General features: G+C 39.0%; 1 protein-coding gene across 1 annotated transcript; it reads left to right on the plus strand.

Moving 5' to 3' along the window:
* Positions 1 to 3,259: 3,259 nt before the first annotated feature.
* Positions 3,260 to 25,042, plus strand: PSKH2 (protein serine kinase H2). Its single transcript, XM_017863722.1, has 3 exons — positions 3,260 to 3,512; positions 8,356 to 9,022; positions 24,300 to 25,042. The coding sequence occupies exons 1-3, from the start codon at positions 3,328 to 3,330 to the stop codon at positions 24,609 to 24,611; spliced, it is 1,164 nt and encodes a 387-aa protein (XP_017719211.1). The 5' UTR covers positions 3,260 to 3,327; the 3' UTR covers positions 24,612 to 25,042.
* The last annotated feature ends 1,122 nt before the right edge of the window (positions 25,043 to 26,164 follow it).

The following is a 26,164-nucleotide window of genomic DNA, read 5'->3' on the forward strand; positions in this document are numbered from 1 at the left end:
TGAAAAGCAACAACATTGAAGCTATTTCAAGCAGAACTAATGTCTAAATGAAGCAAGTTCTTCATTTTACCTTTTTAAAACGAAGGTTCTATCTTTTTAGCTAAGGTAAAGGGGGGTATAGTATTGTAGGGCTTCCTGGTGTATCACTCCTTAGGGTATCCCTAGTTACTTGTTGTGTACTCTTTATGTTACTGGAGTATGATAAAAACTGATGACAGAATATCATGATTGTATTCTTTTCCATATTTTCCACCAATATTGTTCATGAAAGAAAGAAGTGAGTTTTCCCTAAATGTTAGTCTAAATCTGCAATGATTTTTTGATTTGGCATAGTTCCTTAAATCCTTGCAGTGGAATACTCTTTAGGGGTTGGATAATACTTTGTGAAGAATATCTCTCATAAACCAAGCCACTTAATTAAATCGCTGTATGAAATGTAAGTCAGAGAGTTATTCTAGGAAGCTGCTATAGTTTCAGAATCTCGATAGTTCAGGACACATTCTGAATTTAATTCTTTGTGTCCTCCTAATTCTTCTTTTTAAAAACTTCGTGTAGAGTAGAATCTGGCATCAGGTGACGGGAGCTATGTATTACACATTGTTATGAATGTTACAGTTGACTAGTAAGAATTTGTGACTTTTGGGCAATAAATGGCAGTTGAAGTATGATTTTTTTTTTGTTAAAAAAGAGGTCCAATCTAGTTACTCTTTATAATAAATACCATGTCACAGGACCATTTCCATTTATTAAGTTGCTTTAAGTGTCACAGGTAGCCACTTATAAGCACTAAACACATTGATATAAAAATAAAGCTTCATTTAAAGCTGGCCTTAAGTCTAGAGCTATGTTAACATTTTATTACTTTAATTAAGTTAAATATGTAATCTAAAGAACTATGAAGAGTTAATTAATGGGTGAATAGGAAATGGTCCCAAACAGTGCTTGAGTGGTCCCCATATAATCAAGAAATTACACACAATAAAGAGAAATACATGCAGGAGAGTCTATGTATTTGGATATTTTTCTATATGTTACTTTATGAATTATTCTTTCTGAGATTAGTCATATTAAAAGGATATACTTATGACCATTTTAACATTTCAGAGCTTAGTGGAAGTCCTTGAAAGCAAAACTTTCAAGTGCACAGGTACTTAAATTTTGTCTCCAAGCAAAGTATTTACATCAACAACACTTCTAGTTAATAGCTGGGGCTTTCCAAAAGAGAACTAATCAATGGTTCTATTAATGTTTTCATTTTTAAAGGGCTTTAAAATCAGGACTGTGTTTTCCAATTTTCAAGAAACATGGTTTAGGCTTAGTGGGAGGCTTGTGACAAAGCTTTCTCTGCTGTGTGGCCAGCTGCAGCCAGAACAGAAGAGGTTTCTGCAGCCTACTATGAAGGCCCTCACTGCTGGGAGAAGGCGGACAGGCAGAGGGACTGTATCCGGTGTCTTCACTGCTGCCCAGGTTTAGGTTTTATAGTAGATGCTTCCTATATGCTGTGCGATCCTTATGCAAACAAACCTTACAACAGGCTCTCTGAGGAACGCATTTTGGTTTTTTCCTGAGTAGTACCTTAACATCTGACTTCCGTTTGTTCCCTTTGTTTCTCTCTTCCATTCTGTTTATACTATTAGGTTGGTGCAAAAGTAAATGCAGCTTTTGCCTTTATTTATTTATTTATTTATTTATTTATTTATTTATTTATTCAGACGGAGTCTTGCTCTGCCGCCCAGGCTGGAGTGCAGTGGCCGGATCTCAGCTCACTGCAAGCTCCGCCTCCCGGGTTCAAGCCATTCTCCTGCCTCAGCCTCCCGAGTAGCTGGGACTACAGGCGCCCGCCACCAGGGCCAGCCAGTGTTTGTATTTTTTGTAGAGATGGAGTTTCACCATGTTGGTCAGGGTGATCTAGAACTCCTGACCTCAGGTGATCCACCTGCCTCGGCCTCCCAAAGTGCTGGGATTACAGGTGTGAGCCACTATGCCTGGACTTGCCTTTACTTTTAATGGCAAAAACACAATTACTTTTGCTCCAGCCTAATAGCCTATTCTGCATTTTTTAGTTCAAAAGCTCGAGACATGTAAGAACGAGTGGTTTACCTGCTGAAAATAAACCTTGTTTCCTTGTTTCTTAGTAGTTGGAAAATTCTGAGGGTTCTTTAGGAAGAAAAGTCCATTATTTGGTAGTTATGCTCTCTTTGCAGGATGAACTAATTTTCCCTCAGCTATATGCAAGCCATATTTTAAATTTTCCATCAAAATATAGCTCTGGGAAAATTCATGACTAATTTATTCATCACAGACATTCCTGTTAAACCAAACTACAAATTAAATGAAATGAGAAAGCAAATTACACAAATTGAAGTAGCACTGGCCTGGAAATCAGGAAACAGCCTCCAGTTCCAGTTCTACAACTTGCGAGGCATGTGATCTTGATTTGCTTGATCGTGACTGGATTTCATTTCCCACACATCATTCGTGTGTGTGTGTGTGTTTGTGTGTGTATGTGCGTGTATGAATGAATATAATTGACAAATGTCAATGAAATCTAATCAATATAGTGATATAATCAATATACATTTATCAAAATGATAAATATTTGTAAGTATAATACTGTGTGTGTATAATTTATATACACACATCCACATACATGTATAATATATATAAATAATACAAGAATGAAATATATAGAAAATGTAAAGTTACTATATATAATATTTATATATACACACATATATGTATACACATACAGGTTTTCTCCTTGTATTTGCTTAGGGTGTTCGTCTGGGTTCTAAACATCTATTGTGGCCCTAAGTTTTTCTGTCTTTGAGGGTTTACCCAGAAGATGGTCATGAGGGCCAGACACAGGCCTTTGTCAACCGTTTAATGCAATAGAAGGCAGTGAAGTTATGCTTTAAATATTATAAGCTCTTAGAATTTTAATTGTTCATGTCATCCGAATATGAGCTCAGCGAAAAGTTCTTTAGAGGGACGATATCCTTTATAGAATCGTATAATTGTATATGTTCACTTCCTCAGGTTAGAGATGCAGAAAGTGAAGCCCAGAGAATTAGACGCAGGCTCTCCCTGCTGGTTGACTTTGCTTTCATCACGTCAGATTACACACACAGACGGTGACAAGCGATGCTCCAGGCATCTCGGTCGTCAGCGGGTATCCTGAGGGCTGTCCTCCTGACCACGACCCCCCAGTGGGGTTTCTTTCCGAGTGTGCCGCCCCTCGCAGCTACTCTGGGATAAAGGGCGGAGGAACAGAGCTGGCTGCTTCCCGAGTCCCCGGGTCCTCCTAGCGCCGGGCGTGTTGCGGGTATGGGGTGCGGCGCCAGCAGGAAGGTGGTCCCGGGGCCGCCAGCGCTGGCCTGGGCCAAGCACGAAGGTCAAAGTCAAGCCAGAGTCGGAGGCGCGGGGCCACGGCCCGAGGCGGCGGCCCAGGCGGCGCAGAGGATACAGGTGGCTCGCTTCCGAGCCAAGTTCGACCCCCGGGTCCTTGCCAGGTAAAGCGCCACGTGAGGAACTGGCCTGGGACTGGGCTGACAAAGAAAAACCCCTGGCCAAGACCGCCTCAAGGTTTCCTTCAGCTTGACTCAATTTTGGACAGGGTTCTTTCGGATGATAGACCACTGATCTACCCCTTTCTCTGCCCTTTTGAAATGTAAATCTTCTACAACCCAAGAATGTCCTTTTCAAGCACCTGGGAGCCATCCCTTTGAAATGTAGTCTTCAAGAGAGTTAGGGCCACTGTCTCCCAGTCTCTGTGGGAGGGTAGGAGCCTAACTTCCATAAGGGCCAGGTAGCAAACACAGATCTCATTGACCACCTCTCCCTAACCTTCCCCCATTCTTTTCCACTAGCTCACCCTAGCGCTTAAAAACTTTCTTGCCTTTTCTTTCAAAGGCGTCCGTTTCCTTTCCCCTGTTGCAGAAGTCTTGACCCCTATTGCAATAGTCTGGGATAAGCCTTCTTTGCTGTGTTCCATAAGGGCCCAGTACAATTTATCTTTGACATCTCGGAGCAGGGAGTTCAGAGGATGGGAAAAAAGAGAGCAGGAGCAGCAGCAAACAAGGGAAAGAATTCCTATCTTCAGAGGCGGGGTGTGGGAGTGTGAGAGGACTGCCTGCCAACCTCCAGCGTCTGTGGCGGAAGACAGCTTTGCCACCAATATCCTGGGGCTGGGTCCTACCAGACCTGGTGTGTGAAGGATCTTCCACTAAATTCTAAAAATTGGGATTACAGTGAGTGAACTAGAGACGCGCCTTTGAGTCAGCCAGGCTTGAGGTCCAGTTCCATCTCTTCTATCATGTACCATTCCTTAGCTTTTTTCCTTCCTTAGTTTCTGCCTCTGTAAAATGAGAGTATCTATCTCATAAGACTGTTGTGAGCATAATTAAAGTAATACATGTAAATTATGCTGCACAGTGCATGGCACAAGTCCTCCTGTAGACATTAGTGCAATGCTGATTACTGTATTTTTGATTACTGATTATTGAAGTACAAATAAGCCCTCGCTATGTAGAAGATTGCAAGTTGGTTGGCCTCCTCAGAGTGTACCATGTTGGACATTTTGACCAAGTAAATCACAGAATCCCCTTCTCCTCTGTGTGTTTGGGGGGACACAATAATGGGTGGCTCAGCTGGCTTCCCAAGGCACTTCTGGTCCTAGAATTGCATGCTCACTTCATCACAGTGCTCTGTCCAGAATCTATGCAGAGCCATTTCCTGGCTCTTTGAGAACTTTTAGTACAATGACTCCTGGAGGATTAGTCCAGTGGCTGCTAAGTTTAGAGAAGAATAAGACTGGCTAATATGACTGAACCGAATCTGAGTAGGTACAGGGTCTTGTTAAGACTGAATTGGTTAAATGGCATCTCTGGTCATTTGTAGTTAGAGAGTTGATGCTAGTCTGGTCTAGTCTTCATCCACCCTCCTCATTCCCAATCCCCAGGTAGACCCAGCCCCATAGAGTGTAAAGGGATCGCAGAAGCAGAGGATCTCAACATTACAAGGACTTCAGAGACTGTAATCAAGGCTCATCTTTAACCAATGAGTAGCTGAGTCCCCAAAGGTTAAGTGATGACTTGTCCAAGTTAATGGTAGAATTGGGACTAGAACACAGTCATCTTTGTTCTCCGTTATGATTCCATCTATAACTTTTGCAGAAGAGAGATGATAGAATTTAAATATGAGTATATTTACTTTCTTGTTGGGAGTTTATTACAATTGTTTCTCTCAAGCAGATTGTGACACTATTATTTCCTTGTTTCAAATCTTTATGTTCAAAAATTCCCAGTTTGTATAATAGCAGCTGAGGTTAAAGTAATATTTCCAATTTACGTAGTCTCTGGGATGATACAAAATAGCCCCACCTACTAAACTGACTTTGAGGCTACTCTTTTAAGAGAGTGGAGGGGTAAAAGTGAAGGAAATGAAAAGACCTTATAGAGGCATTCTTCCCTGCTTGATGTGATCGTTACTTAACGTTTTCAATATATATATGATGATTCAGGAATAATATGTATTCAGTGAATGATTCTTTTGTTCAATGTTTATTGCTACTTCTCTGTGCTAGGCACTTTACAAGGTATAACCATGCAAATCGTAAAGGTGGTCACCATTCATGGCTGTTGAGGACTCATGAGCAAGGCTGCAGCTGTAAGAATTTGTTATGGGACAAATTGAATAACAATCTGAAGCATTTATTTCCACCACTCTAAATCTTGGCTTAAAGTGTACTGTTTCCTCCAATGCCAAATTACTAGCAACTTTTCAAATATTGGAAATATGAAGCCCCCTTAACAGTATTGAAAAAAGCTTCTTTTATTTGAGCAAAAGAGTGTAGTTCTCAGAAATGGTAGTTTGTTTGATATGATTAATTCTGTGAACAAATGAGTTTGATGGCAGCTTTGAGGGCATGGCGATAAATTAGCATTTGCAGAGTGCTTTCATCCACAATAGAGGTAATATAAAACTTGGTTGGTCTGCAAAGCAATAGAATTTGAAATGCCTGTGATTATCTTCAAAATCACACTGGGAATGCATGTGAATAAAAAAGCAGAGATGGAAAGGGAAAAGGGGAAAGAATCTATTTAAGATTACTAAATTGCTATCTGTTTTGATAAGGTAATTGGCCAGAAAATTAAGTGCTCTGTGGAGAACAAAGCTGTTTTCTGTAATCTGGTACAGCCAAATGTCATTTTTATTCGATACACACAGGAATATAAAGAACAAACAAGAAAGGCAAAAAAAAAAAAAAAAAAAAAAAAAGTTACAGGAAATAAGCTCATAAAAGGAAGTAGAAGCTATTTTTAAAGAATGTTTAGTTATTTGTGTTGAATCTTTAGTGATTGCATATGTGGTATAAAATGTGCCTTCTCCTGGTGTGTCTCCCTGGCAGTACTTTCCATCTCGTGTCCGACCTTAGCTAGAGAGAGTTTTTATTAAAAAGGAAAGTTTCTGGGCACAGTGGCTCACATCTGTAATCCCCAACACTTGGGAGCTGAGGTGGGCAGATGCACATTTTTAGGTCATGGAGTTCGGAGACCGCAGCCTGGCCACAAAGGTGAACCCTGTCTCTACCTAAAAAAAATACAAAAATTTAGCGGGAAGGTGGCTGAGTGCACCTGTAATCCAGCTACTCAGGAGGCTGAGACAGGAGAAGTTACTTGAACGGAGGCAGAGGTTGCGTGAGTCAAGATCATGCCGACTTGTACTCAGCTTGAGGTTGACAGAGCAAGACTCTTATTCAAAAAGAAAAAAAAAAAAAAAAAAAAAAGAAAAAAAGAAAAGAAAGGAGACTCTGTGTTCCAATCCTGACTCTATGATGATTGGCTAATGTGTTCTTTAAATTTCCTCATCGATAAAACAAGAAGTTAGGTTAAATACCCAACTTCAATATTCTTTCCAGCTATAAAATAATGATTTTAAGTCTAGCATTTTCTTGACACGTCTTAAATATGAGGTAGAGGGCTAAATTTGATAGGATTCCTTTTTAATTTTTTTCTTTTTTAATTTTTCAGACAGAGATATCACTCTGTCACCCAGGCTAGAATGCAATGGTCTGATCACAGGCCACTGCAAGCTCAAATTCCTGGGCTCAAGGGATCCTCCTGCCTCAGTCCCCTGAGTAGCTGGGGCTACAGCTGTGCATCATGACTGGCTAATTTTTAAATTTGTTATAAAGAAGGGTTCTCACTTTGTTGCTCAGGTTGGTCTCAGACATCTAGGCTCATGCAATCCTGCCACCTCGGCCTCCCAAAGTGCTGGGATTACACAATGAGTCACCGTGCCTGGCCAGATTCTTAATTTTAATAGAGGTTTACACAGATAATTAAAGCTTAAGATCCCTAGCATTTGAAATCTGAGCTGACATCCAGGCCTTTTTTTCCTTCAACTTTTAAGTTCAGGGATACATGTGCAGGATGTGCAGATTTATTACATAGGTAAACGTGTTCTTGGCCTTTTTGTGGGATAATTGGTTTACAAATTATTGACATACATTCCATGTTAAAATTCTCTTCACTGCCTAGAGATTCCAAGTGCGGGAATGGGGATGGAGGGAGACTGTGAGAAACTACTGGCTGCAAGGTGGCCATAGCACTACTCCCACCAGACTGCTGAAACCTGCTCTTATAATAGCACAGCTGCATTTACTTCTTCCTTAGTAACAGCTACTGTGTACAAGACGAGCCTGGGGCTGAGCTCACAGCCAAGCAACCCAAAGAAACACACTGTTTATTCTCTGTCTCCTGATATGGGATCCTCTGTCTTTTGAGAAATTATAAACAGGAGTAAGCTTCTACTGTATTCTCTCCCACTTGATTTGTTTGTTGTTGAAGAATGATAAAAACAAGGACTAGAGGAAGGAAAGAAATTGGTAGAAGGGGTCTTAACATTCTTGAAACCGTTTTGTAAAATGCATTTGAAGGGGCTGGATTTGAATCCTATCCATTCCAACCACAATCTGGGTGGCCTTGAGAACTCATTTAACTTCTTTTTAAGTCTGAATTTCCTTATTTGAAAAAGGGGGATATCATTATATTACCCAGCAGGGTTTTAGTAGGGATAAGATTTTAAAATTTTGGCATATAATAACTGTATAATAAATGGTAGTTATTGTATTTAAGATTGTCTTTCTACCAACAAATTACCGTTATAGCATTTTCTTCCATTTTGAAACAGGATTTGGGGAAATTTTCAAAAATAATAAACACAAGTAATAATAAGCAAAGAAATCTGATGGGAGGAATAGAAGGATAGAAAAGATGATATGAAGCATGGACTTACGTAATTTTGAGAATCATCACTTCTGGGGATAACATGTTTGTTTTTTCTTCCCAACAGATACGATATCAAAGCTCTTATTGGGACAGGTAGTTTCAGCAGGGTTGTCAGGGTAGAGCAGAAGACCACCAAGAAACCTTTTGCAATAAAAGTGATGGAAACCAGAGAGAGAGAAGGTAGAGAATTGTGCGTGTCTGAGCTGAGCGTCCTGCGGCGGGTTAGCCATCGTTACATTGTCCAGCTCATGGAGATCTTTGAGGCTGAGGATCGAGTTTACATGGTAATGGAGCTGGCTACCGGAGGGGAGCTCTTTGATCGACTCATTGCTCAGGGATCCTTTACAGAGCGGGATGCTGTCAGGATCCTCCAGATGGTTGCTGATGGGATTAGGTATTTGCACGCGCTGCGAATAACTCATAGGAATCTAAAGCCCGAAAACCTCTTATACTATCATCCAGGTGCAGAGTCAAAAATTTTAATTACAGATTTTGGTTTGGCACACTCTGGGAACAAAAGCGGTGACTGGACAATGAAGACACTCTGTGGGACCCCAGAGTACATAGCTCCTGAGGTTTTGCTAAAGAAGCCTTATACCAGTGCAGTGGACATGTGGGCTCTTGGTGTGATCACATACGTTTTACTTAGCGGATTCCTGCCTTTTGATGATGAAAGCCAGACAAGGCTTTACAGGAAGATTCTGAAAGGCAAATATAATTATACAGGAGAGGTAAGAGAGCATTATTTTATTTCTATGGTGTTGGTTTAGAGTGGGGTTTCTCCACCTTGCCACTTTTGACATTTAAGACTGGATTCTTTATTGGGGTTGTCCTGTGTGCTGTAGGATGTTTAGCAGCATCCCTGGCCTCTACTCTAAATACCAGTAATGCACCTCCCCCAGTTGTGGGACCCCCCAAATGTCTCCAGACATTGTTAAATGTCCCTTGTGGGGCAAAATCGCCCCTGACTGAGAGCCATTTGACTCAAGATAGCAAGGGCCTCCATTACTAGCTGCCTGTGGTTAGCACATGACACTGACAATCAAGTAGATAAATGAGTTTCTCTGTAGTTTTTTTTCTCCAATCTGTGCAGAGCCTGAGCTGGCTGACTAGACTAATGTGTTCACAGAAGCTCAGCATGACGCTTGGGTGTTTGGCGAGAGATTTTTCTGCCTTAAATCTTGATGATCCAAGCCCTTTTTGTGATGAAGTGTTTTCTCAGCGAAATGTTTAACCTCACAGCTTGTGTAAAATATTTATCCACTGATTAAACTTGAAACTCCCAGTGTTCATGAACGTGTTAACTTTTTGTTGTTTTGGGTAGGGAAGGAAAGTTGCCAATGCTTGTGTGTGGGAAGCCTGACAAAATAGGAAATTCATTTCATGTGCAGCAGATGAGCAAATTTATTTGACTTTTAATTTCTCATAAAGAAAAATATTGATATTTGCTTATACCTACTTAAAATGTAGCATGTATATCTACAGCAACACCTTTAAGCAAAATTAAAGTTAAATAACAAATTTAAATACAATGTTTTCTACACTCTGCCAGACCTTTAGTGCCTTATGGTACATGTATAGGTTTTTGCAAACTCATATAAATTGATAAATGAGAACTAAAATTTACACAAGGAAGTAGGAAAGGATGGGAAAAATTCACAGACAATGCAATACCATTGATTATTAAAAGTCTGAAAAATGTCCAGCCTCACTAATGACCAAAGAAATGCAAATGAACACAAAATGTCTTTTATTGTCTTTCAAATTCGTAAAGATAAAACAGAAAACAACTAAATTCTACTCATGGCTGCGAAGGGTACTGAGAGAATAGCCCTCTCACTAAGTACTAGTAGAGGACAAATTGTCACAGGTTTCTTGGAAAGTAGTTTGAAAACCTGTATCTAGAACTGTATTAGTCCGTTTTCACACTACTGTAAAGAAATATCCAAGACTGGATAATTTATATTAAAAAAAAGGTTTAGTTGTCTCACAGTTCTGCATGGCGGGGGAGGCCTCAGGAAATTTACAATCACGACGGAAGGCAAAGGGGAAACAAGCTTGGACCTTCTCACATGGCAACAGGAGAGACAAGAGGAGAGGAAAGAGCCCTTTATAAAACCATCAGATCTCGTGAGAAATCACTCACTATCATGAGAATAACATGTGGGAAACTGCCCCATGATCCAATTACCTCCACTTGGTTCCCCTCCTGACACATGGGGACTACAGAGATTACAATTTGAGATGAGATTTGGGTGAGGACACAGAGCCAAACCATATTAAGAACTTTAAAAAACGTATGTATTTTGATCTGATAATTCAACTTGTAAAAATCTAAGTAATCCCAGATGCAGCAAAAGTTTCACTATAAGAGTACTAATCCAAACTGTATTTACAAAAGTGAAAAATTAAAAAGAGTCCTGACAGAATGTTTGAATAAATTATGGAACATCCATATGATAGAGTATGATAGTCCCCAATTTATGCACATTTAAAAATTGTAATGACATTGGAAAATTTTCACAATATACTGCCAAGTGGAATAAAAGCAGGATATAAACTGTGTATACACTATGATCACATTCATGTGGGAAAATGTTTGCATGGGAAAAGGCTAGGAGGAGATACAATAGAATGTCTACAGGGCTTTTCTCCTGGTATGGAGATTTGGATCATTTTGATTTTCTTTATAGTTTGAGTATCTTTGTATTTCTGTTTTTGTTTTGTTTACAAAGAGCACACATTTCTGTTTTGGTTTTATCTGCCACTGCATAACAAACCATCCACAAACCTAGTGGCTTAAAACAATCATCACCTTTTTATGACCCATGAACCTGTGGTTGATGAGGCTCAGCTTGTGACTCTTCTGCACCACATGATGTTGGGTGGGACTGCAGTCTTCTGGGGGCTTGACTGGGATGGAATATCCATGAGGGTCCCACTCAAATATCTGGCATCTTGGTGGGGATGGCTGGAATCTGGGTTCAACTAGATCACTGGGACTCCTAGGCCTTTCTCTCTCATTCTCTCTATGCATCTTTGGCTTTCTTTTCCTCCACGGGTTTCTCCATGTGCTTTCTCCAGCAGGGCAGCCAGATTTTTTACATGACAGCTGAGGGAAGGGGATATTCCAATAGGGAGCTATGGAAGTTGCCAGTCCTCTTCAAGGCTAAACTTGAAAATAGCACAGATCCATGTCTGCGTCATTCTGTTGGTGACTGAGTCCTAGGCCAGCCATGATTCAGTGTTGGGGGGAACTACACAGAGTGTGATATTGGGGTTATGGTCCATGGAGGCCATATTTGGACTAGATATTATAATTATTTTTTAATGAGAAAGAATAATAAACAACATACAATATTTTCTGTTACAAAGTCCTTTTGTTAGGTTTAATTCAGAGAGTTCCTAAGGTCAGTATCCCCAGAAGCAACTCTGAGAAGAAGATTCATGTGCAAGTGATTTATTGTGGAGAGACTCTAGGGGAGACAGATAAGGGAGTGAGGGGAGCAGGACAAGAAAGGCAAAGAGGCCAAGGCCACAGAGGGTAGGCCTTATTCAGCAGGGGAGATATTAATACTTCTCAGCATTGTCCAGAGGCTAATGGGAGGGTTTTCACACCACACCTATCTGTTGGTCACTGGGGTTGGTAATGGTGGTAAATTCTTAGGCCCTCTGAGGTCAGGGCAAAGTGACTCCATGAGCCCCAGGGCAGACTGCTGAAAAAGAGCAGGGAGCTGAGTTTTAGAAGCAAAGCACTTAAAAAGAGGGGTGTGTGCATGCATACAGGAAAGACAGGCCCGGGGTCTAGATGAAGCACTGACAGCATCTCCATAGTGGGAATTGCAAGGCACCCTCTGTTTCTTGAGGAAATACCTGCCTATAGCCCCAGAGTACTGACAGCATACACCACAGAGGAGTGTGGCTGCTTGTAATAAAGTTCTGGATTTATATTATCTTGATTTTCTTCCCCATGTCTGTCAGGAACTCATGTCCAGCATATTAACATTTCTTTTGCTATCACAAAGTGTCTTAGTCATTGCAGGCTGCCATAATAAAATACCACAGACTTGATGGCTTAATTACTTGGAGGCCTCATCTCCAAATATAACCACACTGGGGGTTAGGGCTCAATAGATAATTTTGAGAGAATAAAATATTCAGTCCATAATACCAAGGAATCATATATTGGTAGACTCAGAAAATATCATCATGTTTTCATTTGTCATCATATTATTATATATTTAACATCTATTGCCAATCTAGTAATTGCTAATTGTACCAATTTTATTTAAAACCAGGAGGTGACCATTGTAGGGTAAAGAGAATTTTCCTTCCCCTTCCTCTGAATATAATTTGAATCTATAAGACCAACTGACAATAGGCAGATTAACAGGAGAAAATGTATGCAAATTTATTTCTGTGCACAGGAGCCACACAAAAGATGAGACTTAAAGAAGGGTCAAATGCCTGAAGTTTTTATACTGTACAGAAAGGAACAGAGAATTGGAGTTTGGAGACAGGTTATGGGAAGGAGAGGGGAGCAAAGGCATGATGAGCAATGGCTGTTTTGTTTTGCAGATGATGTCTCTCAGGTAGCAGCTCTCAGAACGAATAGATGGAATCCAGTGGTAACAGTTTCCCTGTTGGAACTTTAATAGTGTCAGATATTTCCTATGAGTGAATCTTTCCTAGTTCGGGATAAGGCTGATAAGGGGTCTCAGAGAAATCCTGTTTACATCCACTGTTTACTTTGCTAATGTAGATTTCCTCTACAGATGCAAATCTTTTCCACAAAAGGACAGCCATTGCTGTGTCTGCAGCCCCTCTAAAGAGCCATCTCAAAATATGCCAAAGAAGTATATTTTGGTGGATATATTTTGGCTTCCCATATCATCAAGTCTGGAAGCATAGATGTGGTAGACAGAATAATGGCCCACCAAAGATGTCCATGCCCTAATACCCGGAACCTGTGATTGTTACCTTATGTGGTAAAAGAGAATTTGCAGATGTGATTAAGTTAAAACTCTTGAGATTGGGAGATTATTCTGGATAATCTGGGAGGCCCAATATGGTCACAAGTTTCTTTATAGTACGGAGACAAGTGGGTCAAAGCTAGAGAGAAGAGATATGACTATGGAAAGAGGTTGAAGTGATGTGCCTTCGAAGATGGAGAGAGGGGTCATGAGGTAAGGAATAAGGACAGTCTCTAGGAGCTGGAAAAAGCAAGGAATGCGTTTTCCCCTAGAGCCTCTGGAAGGAACACAGCTCTGGTGACAGTTTGATGCTAGCCCATAAGACCCATTTTAGACTTCTGATTTGCAGAACTGTAAAGTAATAATTCACATTTTTAAAAAAGGTTTTCTTTTGCCTATAACTGAAATTCCAGATATGACACATGTATAAATCACTTATTTTTCCCAGAATTCAGGTATAAAAATCAAATTAAATAGGTTGGGCATTGTGGTGCACACCTGTAACCCCAAAACTTTGGAAGGCCAAAGCAGGCGGATTGCTTGAGCTCAGGAGTACTAGACCTGCCTGGGCAACACAGCAAAACATTATCTCTACAAAAAATACAAAAAGTTAGCCAGGCATAGTGATGTGTGCCTGTAGTCCCAGCTATTCTGGAGGCTGAGAGGGGCAGATTGCTCGAGCCTGGGAGGTCTAGGTTGCAGTAAGCTAAGATTGCAACACTGTACTCCAGCCCGGGTGACAGAGTGAGACCCTGTCTCAAATAAATAAATAAATGAAATAAAATAAATTGGATGAAAACTTCCAGAGATTTATGTGGTATACCTCTTATGGTGAAGGGGAGTGATGTGTGTAATATAAATACTAAATATTATACTAATATCTAACAGAGCCATACTCTAGCTCCACCCATATATAAGTAAAAATTAGCCAAAATACTAATGTTTAACTTTTTTGGATTTTGTTTTCAAATATATTCTTTTTCATGAAATCTTCAATGGTCATTCCACTTCTGTTGTTCTTTCCCTTTTCCGAATACTGTTTAGAATTACAATTAATTTCATTTGTTCTAATTTAATCTGGTTGCTATAGGTTGTTGCTTTAAGACATTATAAGCTCCTTAAAGGCTGAGATACTACCATATTTTCTCTGTGTGTTCAATAAGACATCTAAAAGGAATAAGCATGGAGAATGCATTCAATTACAAATAAATTGCTTTTGAAAAATATTAAAAGTTTCTGATTTATAACTGCATGAGTAAATGTATCTCAAATATAACTGTTTTGAACACAGCCTAGAATTTCTGACTTATAGTTAGGTAGATTATTAGATAATTAACATCTGTAATTGCTGAATGTATTAGATCCATTCTGGAACATGTAGGTGGTCTGAAAGGCTACATTTACTCTATTCACTGGGTTTTGCAGGGTAGGCGTGGGCTTTCCCTTTTCTAGTTGCTTTCTGCCATGCTGGAGGAGTAGCCAGGGTAGACAGGTACAACAGATGGTGGAGAAGGAATGGAAGAGAGCAAAGATTTCCTCCCCAGTGTGCAAGGAAGGCCTTCATTTATCTGCTTGATTGCCAGTGCCATCACAACGGCTCTTGAATGGTGGCAGAGCTCGTGCTTGAGGCACTAAGTAAAGGACTCATCATGGAGACCATTTGAAGACATCTTTATGTGGTCCTCACCCCTTCCTTCTGGTCAGGCCTTCCTCATGACAGAAATTTTGTTCAGCTCTGGGAATAACCCCATAAAAATTGCTCAGTGTCTCTGCTTTTAGGAGCCTGGTGGTCTTGGCTGAGAGATCAAGTATGATTATGTATCTCTTCTAATACAAGTGCTTTAATACAAGTGGGAACAAAGCCTCAAAGTTCACAGGGGCAATGGAAGAAAATCTGTCATTGCTTAGGAAAATTGGGTCAGGGTCCAGGAAAAGGGCCACATTTGTGCTATCTTGGAGGAAGGGTAGGAGTTTCTGGAAGGAAGAAGATTCCAAATAGACAGAATATATGCAAAAGCATATAAGGGAATACACTGACTAGTAAAATATAAAAACTTCAGGCCAGGAGCAGTGGCTTATGCCTGTAATCCCAGCACTTTGGGAGGCCGAGGCGAGCAGATCATGAGGTCAAGAGATCGAGACCATCCTTGCCAACATGGTGAAATCTCGTCTCTACTAAAAATACAAAAATTAGCTGGGTGTGGTGGCGCGTGCCTGTAATCCTAGCTACTCAGGAAGCTGAGGCAGGAGAATTGCTCCAACCCAGGAGGCGGAGGTTGCAGTGAGCCAAGATTGTGCCACTGGACTCCAGACACTGCACTCCAGCCTGGTGACAGAGTGAGACTCTTTCTCAAAAAAACAAAAACAAAAACAAACAAACAAAAAACTCAGATGCATGCATACGTGCGTGTGTGTGTGTGTGTGTTTGTACATGCATGCATATTGATATAAGTATTTTGAAAAACTATGTAATATAATAATTAAGAACACAATCTGGGCCAGGCATGGTGGCTCATATGTATAATCCTAGTGCTTTGGGAGGCTGAGGTGAGAGGATCACTTGAGCCCAAGAGTTCAAGGCCAGCCTGGGCAACATAATAAGACCCCATCTCCACAAAAATCATTTTTTAAAAATTAGGTGGGCATGGTGGCATGTGCCTATAGTCCTAGCCACTTGAGAGGCTGAGGCAAGAGGATCATAGCTGCAGCAAGCTATGATCACACCACTGCACTCTAGTCTTCTGGATAACAGAGTGAGATCTTCTCTCTAAACAACAACAACAACAAACAAACCAAACAAACAAAAAAAAAATACCATGATCTGGAACAAGACTGGCTGGATTCCTCTACCAGCTCTGCAATTTACTAACTCTATAACTTTGGACATTAAAAAAATTTTTCTGTATTTCAGTTTCTGCATTTGTGAAATGGTGATCATGGTGGCACCTACCTAACAGGGTTGTTGTGAAGATCAAATGAGCTAATAGATTTAGGTGCTGAGACTATTTTCATATGCTACTATATACAGAGTTAGTGCTATATATATGTTCATTATTTTTGTTATTGTTACCATTAACTTGGGAGACTGGGACTGAAAGTTTGAATTTTGCATAAGTAAGTTATTAGTTTTATGGCTTTTTTCTGCGGTACAAACTTCATTTATCAAGCGCACCTTTTAAATCTTTTACATGGAATAGTGAAGAAAGGTGGTGTTAGAATTTTAATATTAATGATAAATTACAAGAATTCTCATCAATGAGTTGTGAATCATATATTATTGTCTAATTACATTCCACTGTATCACAGTCATCTTTTTTTGGTGAGCAATACATTGATTTTTTAAAAAGGAGTCTTATAACCATATTAGCCAGCTGACAAGGACAGACAGTGGTATTAAAAACATTTTTTTCTTTTTTGAGAGACAAGGTCTCACTCTGCCACCCAGCAGGCTAGAGTGCAGTGGCGTGATCATAGCTCACTGCAGCCCCAAACTCCCTGGGCTCAAGCAATCTTCTCACCTCTGCTTTCAGAGTAGCTGGAACTTTAGGTATGTGCCAAGCACAGCTCATTTTTTTTTTTTTTAATGTTTTGCAGAGATAGGATCTCATTATATTGCACAGGCTGGTCCTGAACTCTTGGTCTCAAGTGATCCTTCTGCCTTGACCTCCTGAGTTGCTGGGATTACAGATGTGAACCACAGTACCTGGCCTAAAAACATATATATGTATATATATTTTTAAATCCCACATGGATATTGATAGAAAATGGTCCCTATCTACTTAGGTTCACCTATGATTCTCACACTGTTAGGAAAAACTTTTGCTGATATTCTCTTTTAGAAGTAACATGTCTGATTGATTAAGCTCATTTTCACCAGCCATGATCCCAATTTTGTTCTGTTTCCTTTTCTCCACTAATTTCCTTATTCTCTTGTTCTCCATTCAGGTTATTAAGTAAGAAAAAAGGAAACAAAAGCAGAACATTCAGTATTTTAATTATCTTTCCATCATGACTAGAATTCTTGGAATGAATGCTGTACCATATTGCAGATAGGTCTGCTAAGCCGTAATTGCTGTAATTTGTTTCCCATTCCTATGATTTAGTTCCTAAGTACTTATGCTCACCAAAAAATGTGGTGCTTAACGGTTTTTAATGATATTTTTACTTTAAAAGTTATTTTATAGAAAATAATTTTAGTGGTTTTAAATCTTACAAACGTAAATTCATTTTCTGCTCGATCACTTTCTTCATCTCTTCTCTGACTTGCCTTAAACTGAATGGATATAAACCTTCATCTCTTAAACTCAATCACAGACAATAACGTTTCTAGGAAGGGAAATGATGGTGGTGCATTTTGTTTTGACTGTGTAGATTTCACCTTGCATTAGTGATTAGAATATAAACGTAACTATGCTGTCTGCTTCCTTGATTAGGTTGCATCTTGACCTTGGTATCATCAGTGGAATTCACAGAGTTGAGAGAAAAGGAACTATTTGAGTAAAGTTTCCAGAAATTGACTTAATATTAATACTATGTTTATATTATATTTTATTAGTTTTATACTACAAGAACTAGTTATAAATAATAAATACATTATTCTATATGTTTATACTATAAGCACTAGTTATGAATAATAAATATATATTATGCATAGAAGAATGAGTCATCTGTTGATTTGGGGTTCAAAGGCCAATTTTTTAAAAAATTGTTTTGGTCATTCTTGTGTTTTTTTTTCTTTGGAGAAAATGGAACACCCCTCTTGTTAACTTCTGGTGCTTTGAAAAATAGTAGGTGCTCAAAAAACTTCAACTGTCTCCAATTTTACTTAAATTTAGTGGTTTCCTTATGAGTAAAGAAATGGAAGCATTCCTTCTCTCAAAGCAGAACGAACCCCTTCACGCACAAAAATATCCTCTTTATGAGCCTAGTGTAAGATTAATTAACTTTCCATTTTAAAATTAAATGGTACCTATGACTTGTGAGTATGTATTCACTCTTCCCAGAGTTTACAAATGCCCCAGCAGACAGAGCATTCTGACATAATTAGTCAATGCTTTTTCTTTCTGCAGTTTCATTTTTGGCAAGATAAAGCATTAAAATCTGCTTTGTAGATTGAGAAATAAAGAAATAAAATATTAACTATCTATGACAAAAATGATGTATGGAATCTTCTGCTCCCTGAGATGTGGAAGAATAATTTTTGCCATGTCTACTACTAACACAGTCATGCAGAGTAATCAGTTTGGGGCATATTTACATAACATTTATTTGCAAAGCCTTGAGTTAAATTCTACAAAGACCATACACTAATGTTCAAAGAAGGAAGGAAAATTCATCAGAAGGTTGTCACGAGTAGAAATTTTTAATAAAACTTAGGATTTTTGTGGAGATAAATGTGACAATGAGTACTTCTAGTGCAAGGAATTGAAGGATAGCTTATTTGTTTTTTTAAAATAGATATATTTGTAGCTTTTAAAAAAGTATTTAATTAAATCCACTGATAAGTACCCTATACTTCAAGAGCTCTATATTTAGCAAATTGCAACATTAATTACAATCTTAAATTCAAAGGTTTTCATCTAGAATTTTAGGGACTGGGTCTATGTTGTGTGTGTGTATGTGTGTATAGTGTTAAGCTTTTTAACAATTTTTGTTTCTTTGTATTTTGAGACAGGGTCTTGCTCTGTCACCCAGGCTGGTTACTGTGGTATGATCACAGTTCACTGCAGCCTCAACCTCCTGGACTTAAGTGACCCTGCCACCTCAGCCTCCAGAGAAGCTGGGACTACAGGTGCGCGTCACCACGCTAAGCTAATTTTTGTATTTATTGTAGAGACAGTGTCTCACTGTGTTACCCAGGTTGGTCTTGAACTCTTGGGCTCAAGTGGTCCTTCTGTCTCGGCCTTCCAAAATGCTGGGATTTCTGGCATGAGCCACCACTCCTGGTCCTAATAATTATTTTTAATAATGATTCTTTGTGGGCATTTATGTAAAGGAACTAAGAAATAGTAAAGCATTGACTAGTTGTAGGACTGTTAGTCATTTTTAAACCAGTTACCTAGTTAGCTTTTGAATATTTACCAATCTTTTGCACAAGATATTAAATTAGCCCCACTAATTTGTGTTCATAAAAAAGAAGAGAATGAAAATATTAATCTTGAATGTATGACTCTTGTCTCCTCGAAGAGGAGCCACCAATCTCCATGGGGTTCCTGGGACTCATGGTGAGGAGGAGAGATAGGAGAACTATAGTACACAAAGTGATGGGTGATCCCTAGATAAAGAGAAACTTGAACAGAACATTTAATTTGGAAACTGATGCAGAAAACTGGAGAGGGAAGGGTCTGACTACCAGACCATGGAAGGCAACTGAAAGGAAGAAGAGGGTAGAATAGGAGGGAGTTGGAGAACAGAGCCAGCGAGTGGCAAGTTGGGGAGATGGGTTAGAGAGTCACCAATGAGAGGAAGTTAGAGAAATCGTGCTGGAGAAGAGTCCAGCGGGTCCTCGCCAGGGCAGGTCAGGCTGTGTTGTGCGACGAGAGCTGGACTCTTTTAAAGGGCCTGGATGTGGGCAAGCAGCAGAGGAAAATTGTTCATCAAAAAACTGGAAAGCAGTAAACTACAATCATTTTTTACTTCTCTGAAGGTGAGAGTCAAGATATCTAGAACATGTAAGATACCATCCCTCTGAATTCCTTTGAATCCTTTAAAGCTAATAAGTAGTGCAGTTGCTGGTATAAGTTTCAGTTTTGTGCCTTTTTTGGGTTACTGTTGTTTTACACAGTGAAGCCAATCTCTGTTGGAAAAGACAGAAAAATAAGCAAAGAACCAGATGAAGAAAATAGAAAGGGGGAAAAAAAGGCCTGAAATATCCACAAATGTTACAATTTACTTGCAACTCAATTAATTTAACGATCTTGGGGTAAAATAAAGTTCTCCTTTTCTTTGTAACATAGTTCATCACCTCTTAACATGTAACTTTTTTTTGAGGGTGCACATTTATCATGCTATCGTGAGTGAAACTGGTTTGAGAATTATTGGATAATTTTCATGTTCCTAAGTGCAGTCAGTTAATCTGTCCACAAAAGAACTGAGGAAGGAGTTAAGGTGTGAGGATTTAATACAAACAAGAACAACAGTAATGATATTTACAGGTTGAAAAATCATTTTTCACATCCTTGGTCTAATTTGGTCCTAATGACAATCTCGTGAAGGAGATATGATGATCCCCATTTTTCTGACAAGGAAACTGAGACCCTGAAGTGGCAGAGCTGTGTGTGGTCAGACAGCCTGTCTAGTCCAGATCCACTGACCTCATGCTTTTTCCACAGTAAGATGGGTTAGCAGTGGGGCTCGGGGCCGTGTCTACTTGAGACTGTCAAGAAACGCCAAACAAAGGGGAATTTTGAAGCAAAGAGTGGGGATGGCCAAATTTGGGAGGAGAAATTATGAGGAAAGCTTATTGGACATCAAGTGGATGGGGAAGCTGGGGAAAAGACTAAATGATGTTGTCAGGTGACAGCTGGTCCATAGTGGGTATTCGATTCAAGCTATGGTTTCCTAGTTGCTTTTGGTTATATAGCACTATTAGTTAAACATTTGGGGGCATGCACACTCCATTTTTATTCATTAATAGATATGTACATGTATGTATATTAGTCTATTCTATACTAAACAGACAAAAATCAATTTTAGATTAATAAAAGAAAAATAAAATAGTTCATTTTCTTTCTGTAGCTGCCCTTTTCTAATATGAAATGTGAAGTTGACTCCTAGATACTCTCCAGTTGTTCTTTATGGCTCAGGAATTCTGCAATTTATAACTCATGTTTGAATAATAAGCTTTGTCTGAAGAACTTTTTTTCCAGTTACTTTATTTTCTGCAACTACATTTTAATGTACAATCATTTGGGGTCATCTTAATAAGCTCTCCATAAACCTTGCTGCACATATTTTATATTCTTTCAGAAAGATTCAGTTGCTTGTCTTAAAATGTTCCAGAGGAGCCATCTAATTTAACCTTCATTTAAATAGTCTTGAGCTCAGATAAATGTGTCTGGATTCAGGGCCAAATAGATGTCTAGCCAGAACCAGAGGGCATGGCATTGTGAGTGTCAGCCACTGATGTGCTTTTTCTAGACTTGCAGAGTTTATATTTTATTTTTCCTGTGTTTGAGTATTTGTCAGATATGCTCATTTATTTTATTACTTTTGTTTCTGGGATAAATATTTCTCATGTCTCATTTACCTAAATATGCTGAAGGAAAAAAAAAGAAGAGTTCTTTTACTGGTTTCTTATTCAAATTCTGGATTAAGGTTGGGGGCAGTGGTACATGCCTGTAATCCCAAAACTTTGGGCGGCCGAGGCGGGCGGATGATCTGAAGTTAGGAGTTTGAGACCAGCCTGGCTAACGTGGTGAAACCCTGTTTCTATAAAAATACAAAAATTAGCTGGGCTTGGTGGCACATGCCTGTAATCCCAACTACCTGGAAGAGTGAGGCACGAGAATCACCTGAACCCGGGAGGTGGAGGTTGCAGTGAGCCAAGATCGTGCCACCGCACTCCAGCCTGGGCGACACAGTGAGACACCATCTCAAAAACAAACAAACAAATTCTGAGTTAAGTTGGTGTGGGTGGGGGTAGGAGTGGGCCTGTAGTCACAGTTACTTGGGAAACTGAGGCAAGAGGATGGCTTGAGACCAGGAGTTCAAGTCCAGCCTGGGCAATATAGCAAGACCCCATCTCTAAAAAAACAAACAAAATAACAAAAAACAAAACCTAGAGTTAATAGGGTGCTCAGAGATTGGAGAGTGTGATGTCTATGTATGGACTCTGATTTATCCTTACACGAGGGCAAAGACAATACATGGAAGGATTCCCTTATCTTTCCTTGGAAATACCATCTTTTAAAAACACACATCAACTAGAAAGTGTATTTGAGATACAGCAAATGTATGGGCAATTTTCTCAATGTTTCTCTTTTTGTAGAGGACAAAGGATACTAAACTGCTGCATTTTCCAGGTATGCAGTATGTGCTGGTAGTGTCAACCTAAAGGATGAGGCTGAGGCACAAAATATAATTTTTAAGAGCTTGTCTGATCAGGTCGAAGTGAGGACAGCTGCTCTGGAAAACGTCCTAACTTCTGTGGGGCGTGTGCTCTTAGGTCTGAGCTGATACAAAGTTGTTTGAGAGGAATTAACACTGGTTTACAGAAATAACATTGATTAGTGATTGGCTATATTGTTGAACTGCAGGGTATGAGTGACGGTGTCCAACCTATGGCACTTTATGGCTACTTGGTGTTAGTGTAGAGCCCACACAGCAAGTGGCTTCAGGAGGTAGTTATTTAGTTCAAGAGAGGAATGAGAAGTGAAGGCTGTTATATTTCAGTGCCTTTCTTGGCCTGATAATTTAAAGGGGCTTACATTCCTCAGATTAAATGTTTCTTTTCTTTCTCAGCAGATAATGCAGAAAGCAAATTTGAGTATAAAGCAACAGCCTTCTTGTCCCCATGCTCAAAAATGCCACTATGAAGTGCTGCTATTGTACTTAAAGTATGTGCAATTGCTGTAAACACTGCCACAATAAATCCCTGAAATAGGAACTACTTAGCTGTGCATATTGTACTGTGCCATCGCTGTTACATGTTGAATCTATTTGTAGTCAAATCTATTTTAATCTATTTGTTACATGTTGAATCTAAGTGTGTTTGAGGAAGTGCACTTCACTTCATTCCCTCCTTTCCTTCCTTCCTTCCTTCCTTCCCTCCCTCCCTCGCTCTCTCTTTCTTTCTTTTCCTTCCTTCCTCCCTTTCTTTCTTTCTTTTTTTTTTTCTTTCTTTCTTTCTTTCTTTCTTTCTTTCTTTCTTTCTTTCTTTCTTTCTTTTTCTTTCTTTCTTTCTTTCTTTCTTTTTCTTTCTTTCTCTTTCTTTTCTTTCTCTCTCTTTCTTCTTTCTTTCTTTCTTTCTTTCTTTCTTTCTTTCTTTCTTTCTTTCTTTCTTTCTTTCTTTCTTTCTTTTCTTTCCTTCCTTCCTTCCTTCCTTCCTTCCTTCCTTCCTTCCTTCCTTCCTTCCTTCCTTCTTTCTTTTCTCTATTTCCCTCTCTCTGCCTCTCCCCTCCCCGCCCCTCTTCCCTTCCCTTTCCTTCCCTTCCCTTCTCTTCCCTTCCCTTCCCTTCTCTTCCCTTCCCTTCCCTTCTCTTCTCTCTCCTCTCTCTCTCCTTTTCCTCTTTCTTTCTTTTGAGAGACAGGGTCTCACTCTGTCATCCAGGCGGGAGTGTGGTGGTGCCATCATAGCTCACTGCAGCCTTGAATGTCTATGCACAAGGAATCGTCCCACCTCAGCTTCCTGAGTAGTTGGGATTACAAACATGTGCCAGTGTGCCTGGCTAATTTTTACATTTTCTGTAGAGATGGGGTCTTTCTGTGTTGCCCAGGCTGGTCTCAAGCTCCTAGACTGAAAAGATCCTTCTTCCTCAGCCTCCCAAAGTGCTGGGATTACAGACGTGAGCCACTGTGCTTGGCTCAGAGCAAACTTTCAAAGGGAGGGGAAAGCTGATGATTGCTCAATCCATTCCACTTTCTCCTTCTACTCCTTCTCATTCTTGAAGTCACAGGAACACTGTGAGATGACCACAATGTTGCACACATTGACCTGATGTTGACATAGTTCATAAAAGACAGCTGCTTTGCCTTGTCCAGCTCCTGTAAGTGCAGTATGGGAACTCGTATTGATAACAACACCACAATGGACAGATTTCTGAGAAGGTTTTCTCACTCATTGGACAGAGTTTGGAAGAGAATTTCTGTGTATGTGTTTGTCTTTTTCTTCTGTGAAAGTTTTTTCTTTTCCTCCCTCAAAAGTGGTTGTTTAGTTCCTCTATGTATGTAATGACACAGTATTAAAATTGCTTATTTGAAAAAGTTTTTTTGGATTTGATTGGCATTAATCTATGTAATTAAGAATAGGGTTCTTTGTGTTTGTGTATATTTCTATTTTATTGATTTTATTCTAACTTATTTATTTTGTTCTCAGCCTTGGCCAAGCATTTCCCACTTGGCAAAGGACTTCATAGACAAACTACTGATTTTGGAGGCTGGTCATCGCATGTCAGCTGGCCAGGCCTTGGACCATCCCTGGGTGATCAACATGGCTGCAGGGTCTTCCATGAAGAATCTCCAGAGGGCTATTTCCCGAAACCTCATTCAGAGGGCCTCTCCCCACTCTCAGAGTCCTGGATCTGCACAGTCTTCTAAGTCACATTATTCTCACAAATCCAGGCATATGTGGAGCAAGAGAAACTTAAGGATAGAAGAATCGCCACTGTGTGTGTCTGCACTTTTGTAAGCAGATGACCTCTAAAACCATTTTGGCCTATTTTAGGACCATTTCATCATGATTAGGGCACCCTCAAGCTCCAAGGACATGGGACTCCGTGGTATTGTTGGATACTGTTGACCTTGACTTTTGACATTTTCTTGTTCTATAATTTTTCCTATACCTATATTCATTTTCCCAAAATATACTGCTGCAAACCATTAATAGTTTAGTAAATACTAGATATGTTTAGATAACTGGAAACAATAAATAGATAAGAAAAACTTTAAAGTATTTAATGAATTAAATAAAAGATAATGCTATAGGAATAAGGGATTGTAGGTGAGCGTGGTGAATCAGAGACATAGCAGGAATAGTTAGATATGGGAACATATGTCTTTATCCTGAAATCACTGATTTTTACCTAAGCCCCAGTATACAGTGTTAACTAGGTAACACTCAAGGTAGTTATACATGTCTGTTAATTTCATATTTAGTCTGCAAATATTTATGAAAAATTATTAACTATGGGGCCTATAAAGTACTATAAGATATAATTTCAATCTATCAGAAACTTTTAGTCTGCTTGGGGCATTACTCATGGGAAAAAGTGGAGATTTTTAAGAATCATAAAATAGTGATTTTTTTTTCTAGTGTTAGCATTCATCAACCACCAGTATTTAGAAAAAAAATATATGATCATCTTGCTTCTTATCACTACTGTCAACTCTATTTAGTATGTACTGGTTTCTTCTAGAATTATTTAATGAAATATCTTGATGACTTTAAATACTCACCACGAAATAATTGTAGGTAATGCAATAAAGAGGTAAGTTTCAGAACTTAGTTCTCTAGGCAAGTCAGATATGGCCTGATCTCTTATACAGTAAATTTTTGTAAAATGATATAAAGATTGAAATATTATTAATTATAATTAATCTAATTTTAAAAATCTGTGAGTCACTCACATGTGTGGGTAAACATAGTAAATACATGATTGATTGATATTGCTTATTTTATTAAGTAAAATCATAAAATGCCAGAATGACATTTATTGTAACTTTAAAATCAGTCTCAATTTTTTTATTTTATTTTTCTCTTTTAGGCTATATAGATGGAACAGCTATATATCTGATATACAGACATGAATATGTACTTAGTGATGCAACTAGTTTCTTTTTAAGTTGTAATGCTGTGTCATATGATATATGACAGTCCTGGATTAATTCCTTTAATATAGAAAGACACTTACAAATTTATTAAATAATAGAAAAATGGGCAAATATTTTACCAGGTGGTTTGTAAACATATAGATGGCTAATAAGTACATTAAAAATGCTTAGTTTCATTTGTAATTTACAAAATGAAAATTAAAATGACAAGGAAACAAAAACTTAAAAGGCAAAGAATTTTTTTACCTGTCAGATCAAAACAATTTTAAAACTGGGATAATACATATGGTGGAAGGTTGCAGGCAAGCAGATACTCTCATGCCCTGCAGAGAGAGAGGAGTGCAATCTGGTACCACCCCATGGCATTGGGGGACAATTTAGTAGTAATATCTGCTCACATTAAAAGTACAT

Source organism: Rhinopithecus bieti, unplaced genomic scaffold (genome assembly GCF_001698545.2).
Source record: "Rhinopithecus bieti isolate Rb0 unplaced genomic scaffold, ASM169854v2 scaffold_72306, whole genome shotgun sequence".
In the NCBI taxonomy this organism is placed as follows: domain Eukaryota; kingdom Metazoa; phylum Chordata; class Mammalia; order Primates; family Cercopithecidae; genus Rhinopithecus; species Rhinopithecus bieti.

Coding starts and splice junctions, on each gene's coding strand:
- PSKH2 (XM_017863722.1), top strand. CDS start 3,328: ATGGGGTGCGGCGCCAGCAGGAAGGTGGTCCCGGGGCCGCCAGCGCTG. Junction 3,513..8,355: donor GACCCCCGGGTCCTTGCCAG/GTAAAGCGCCAC, acceptor TCTTCCCAACAG/ATACGATATCAAAGCTCTTA. Junction 9,023..24,299: donor AATATAATTATACAGGAGAG/GTAAGAGAGCAT, acceptor TTTTGTTCTCAG/CCTTGGCCAAGCATTTCCCA.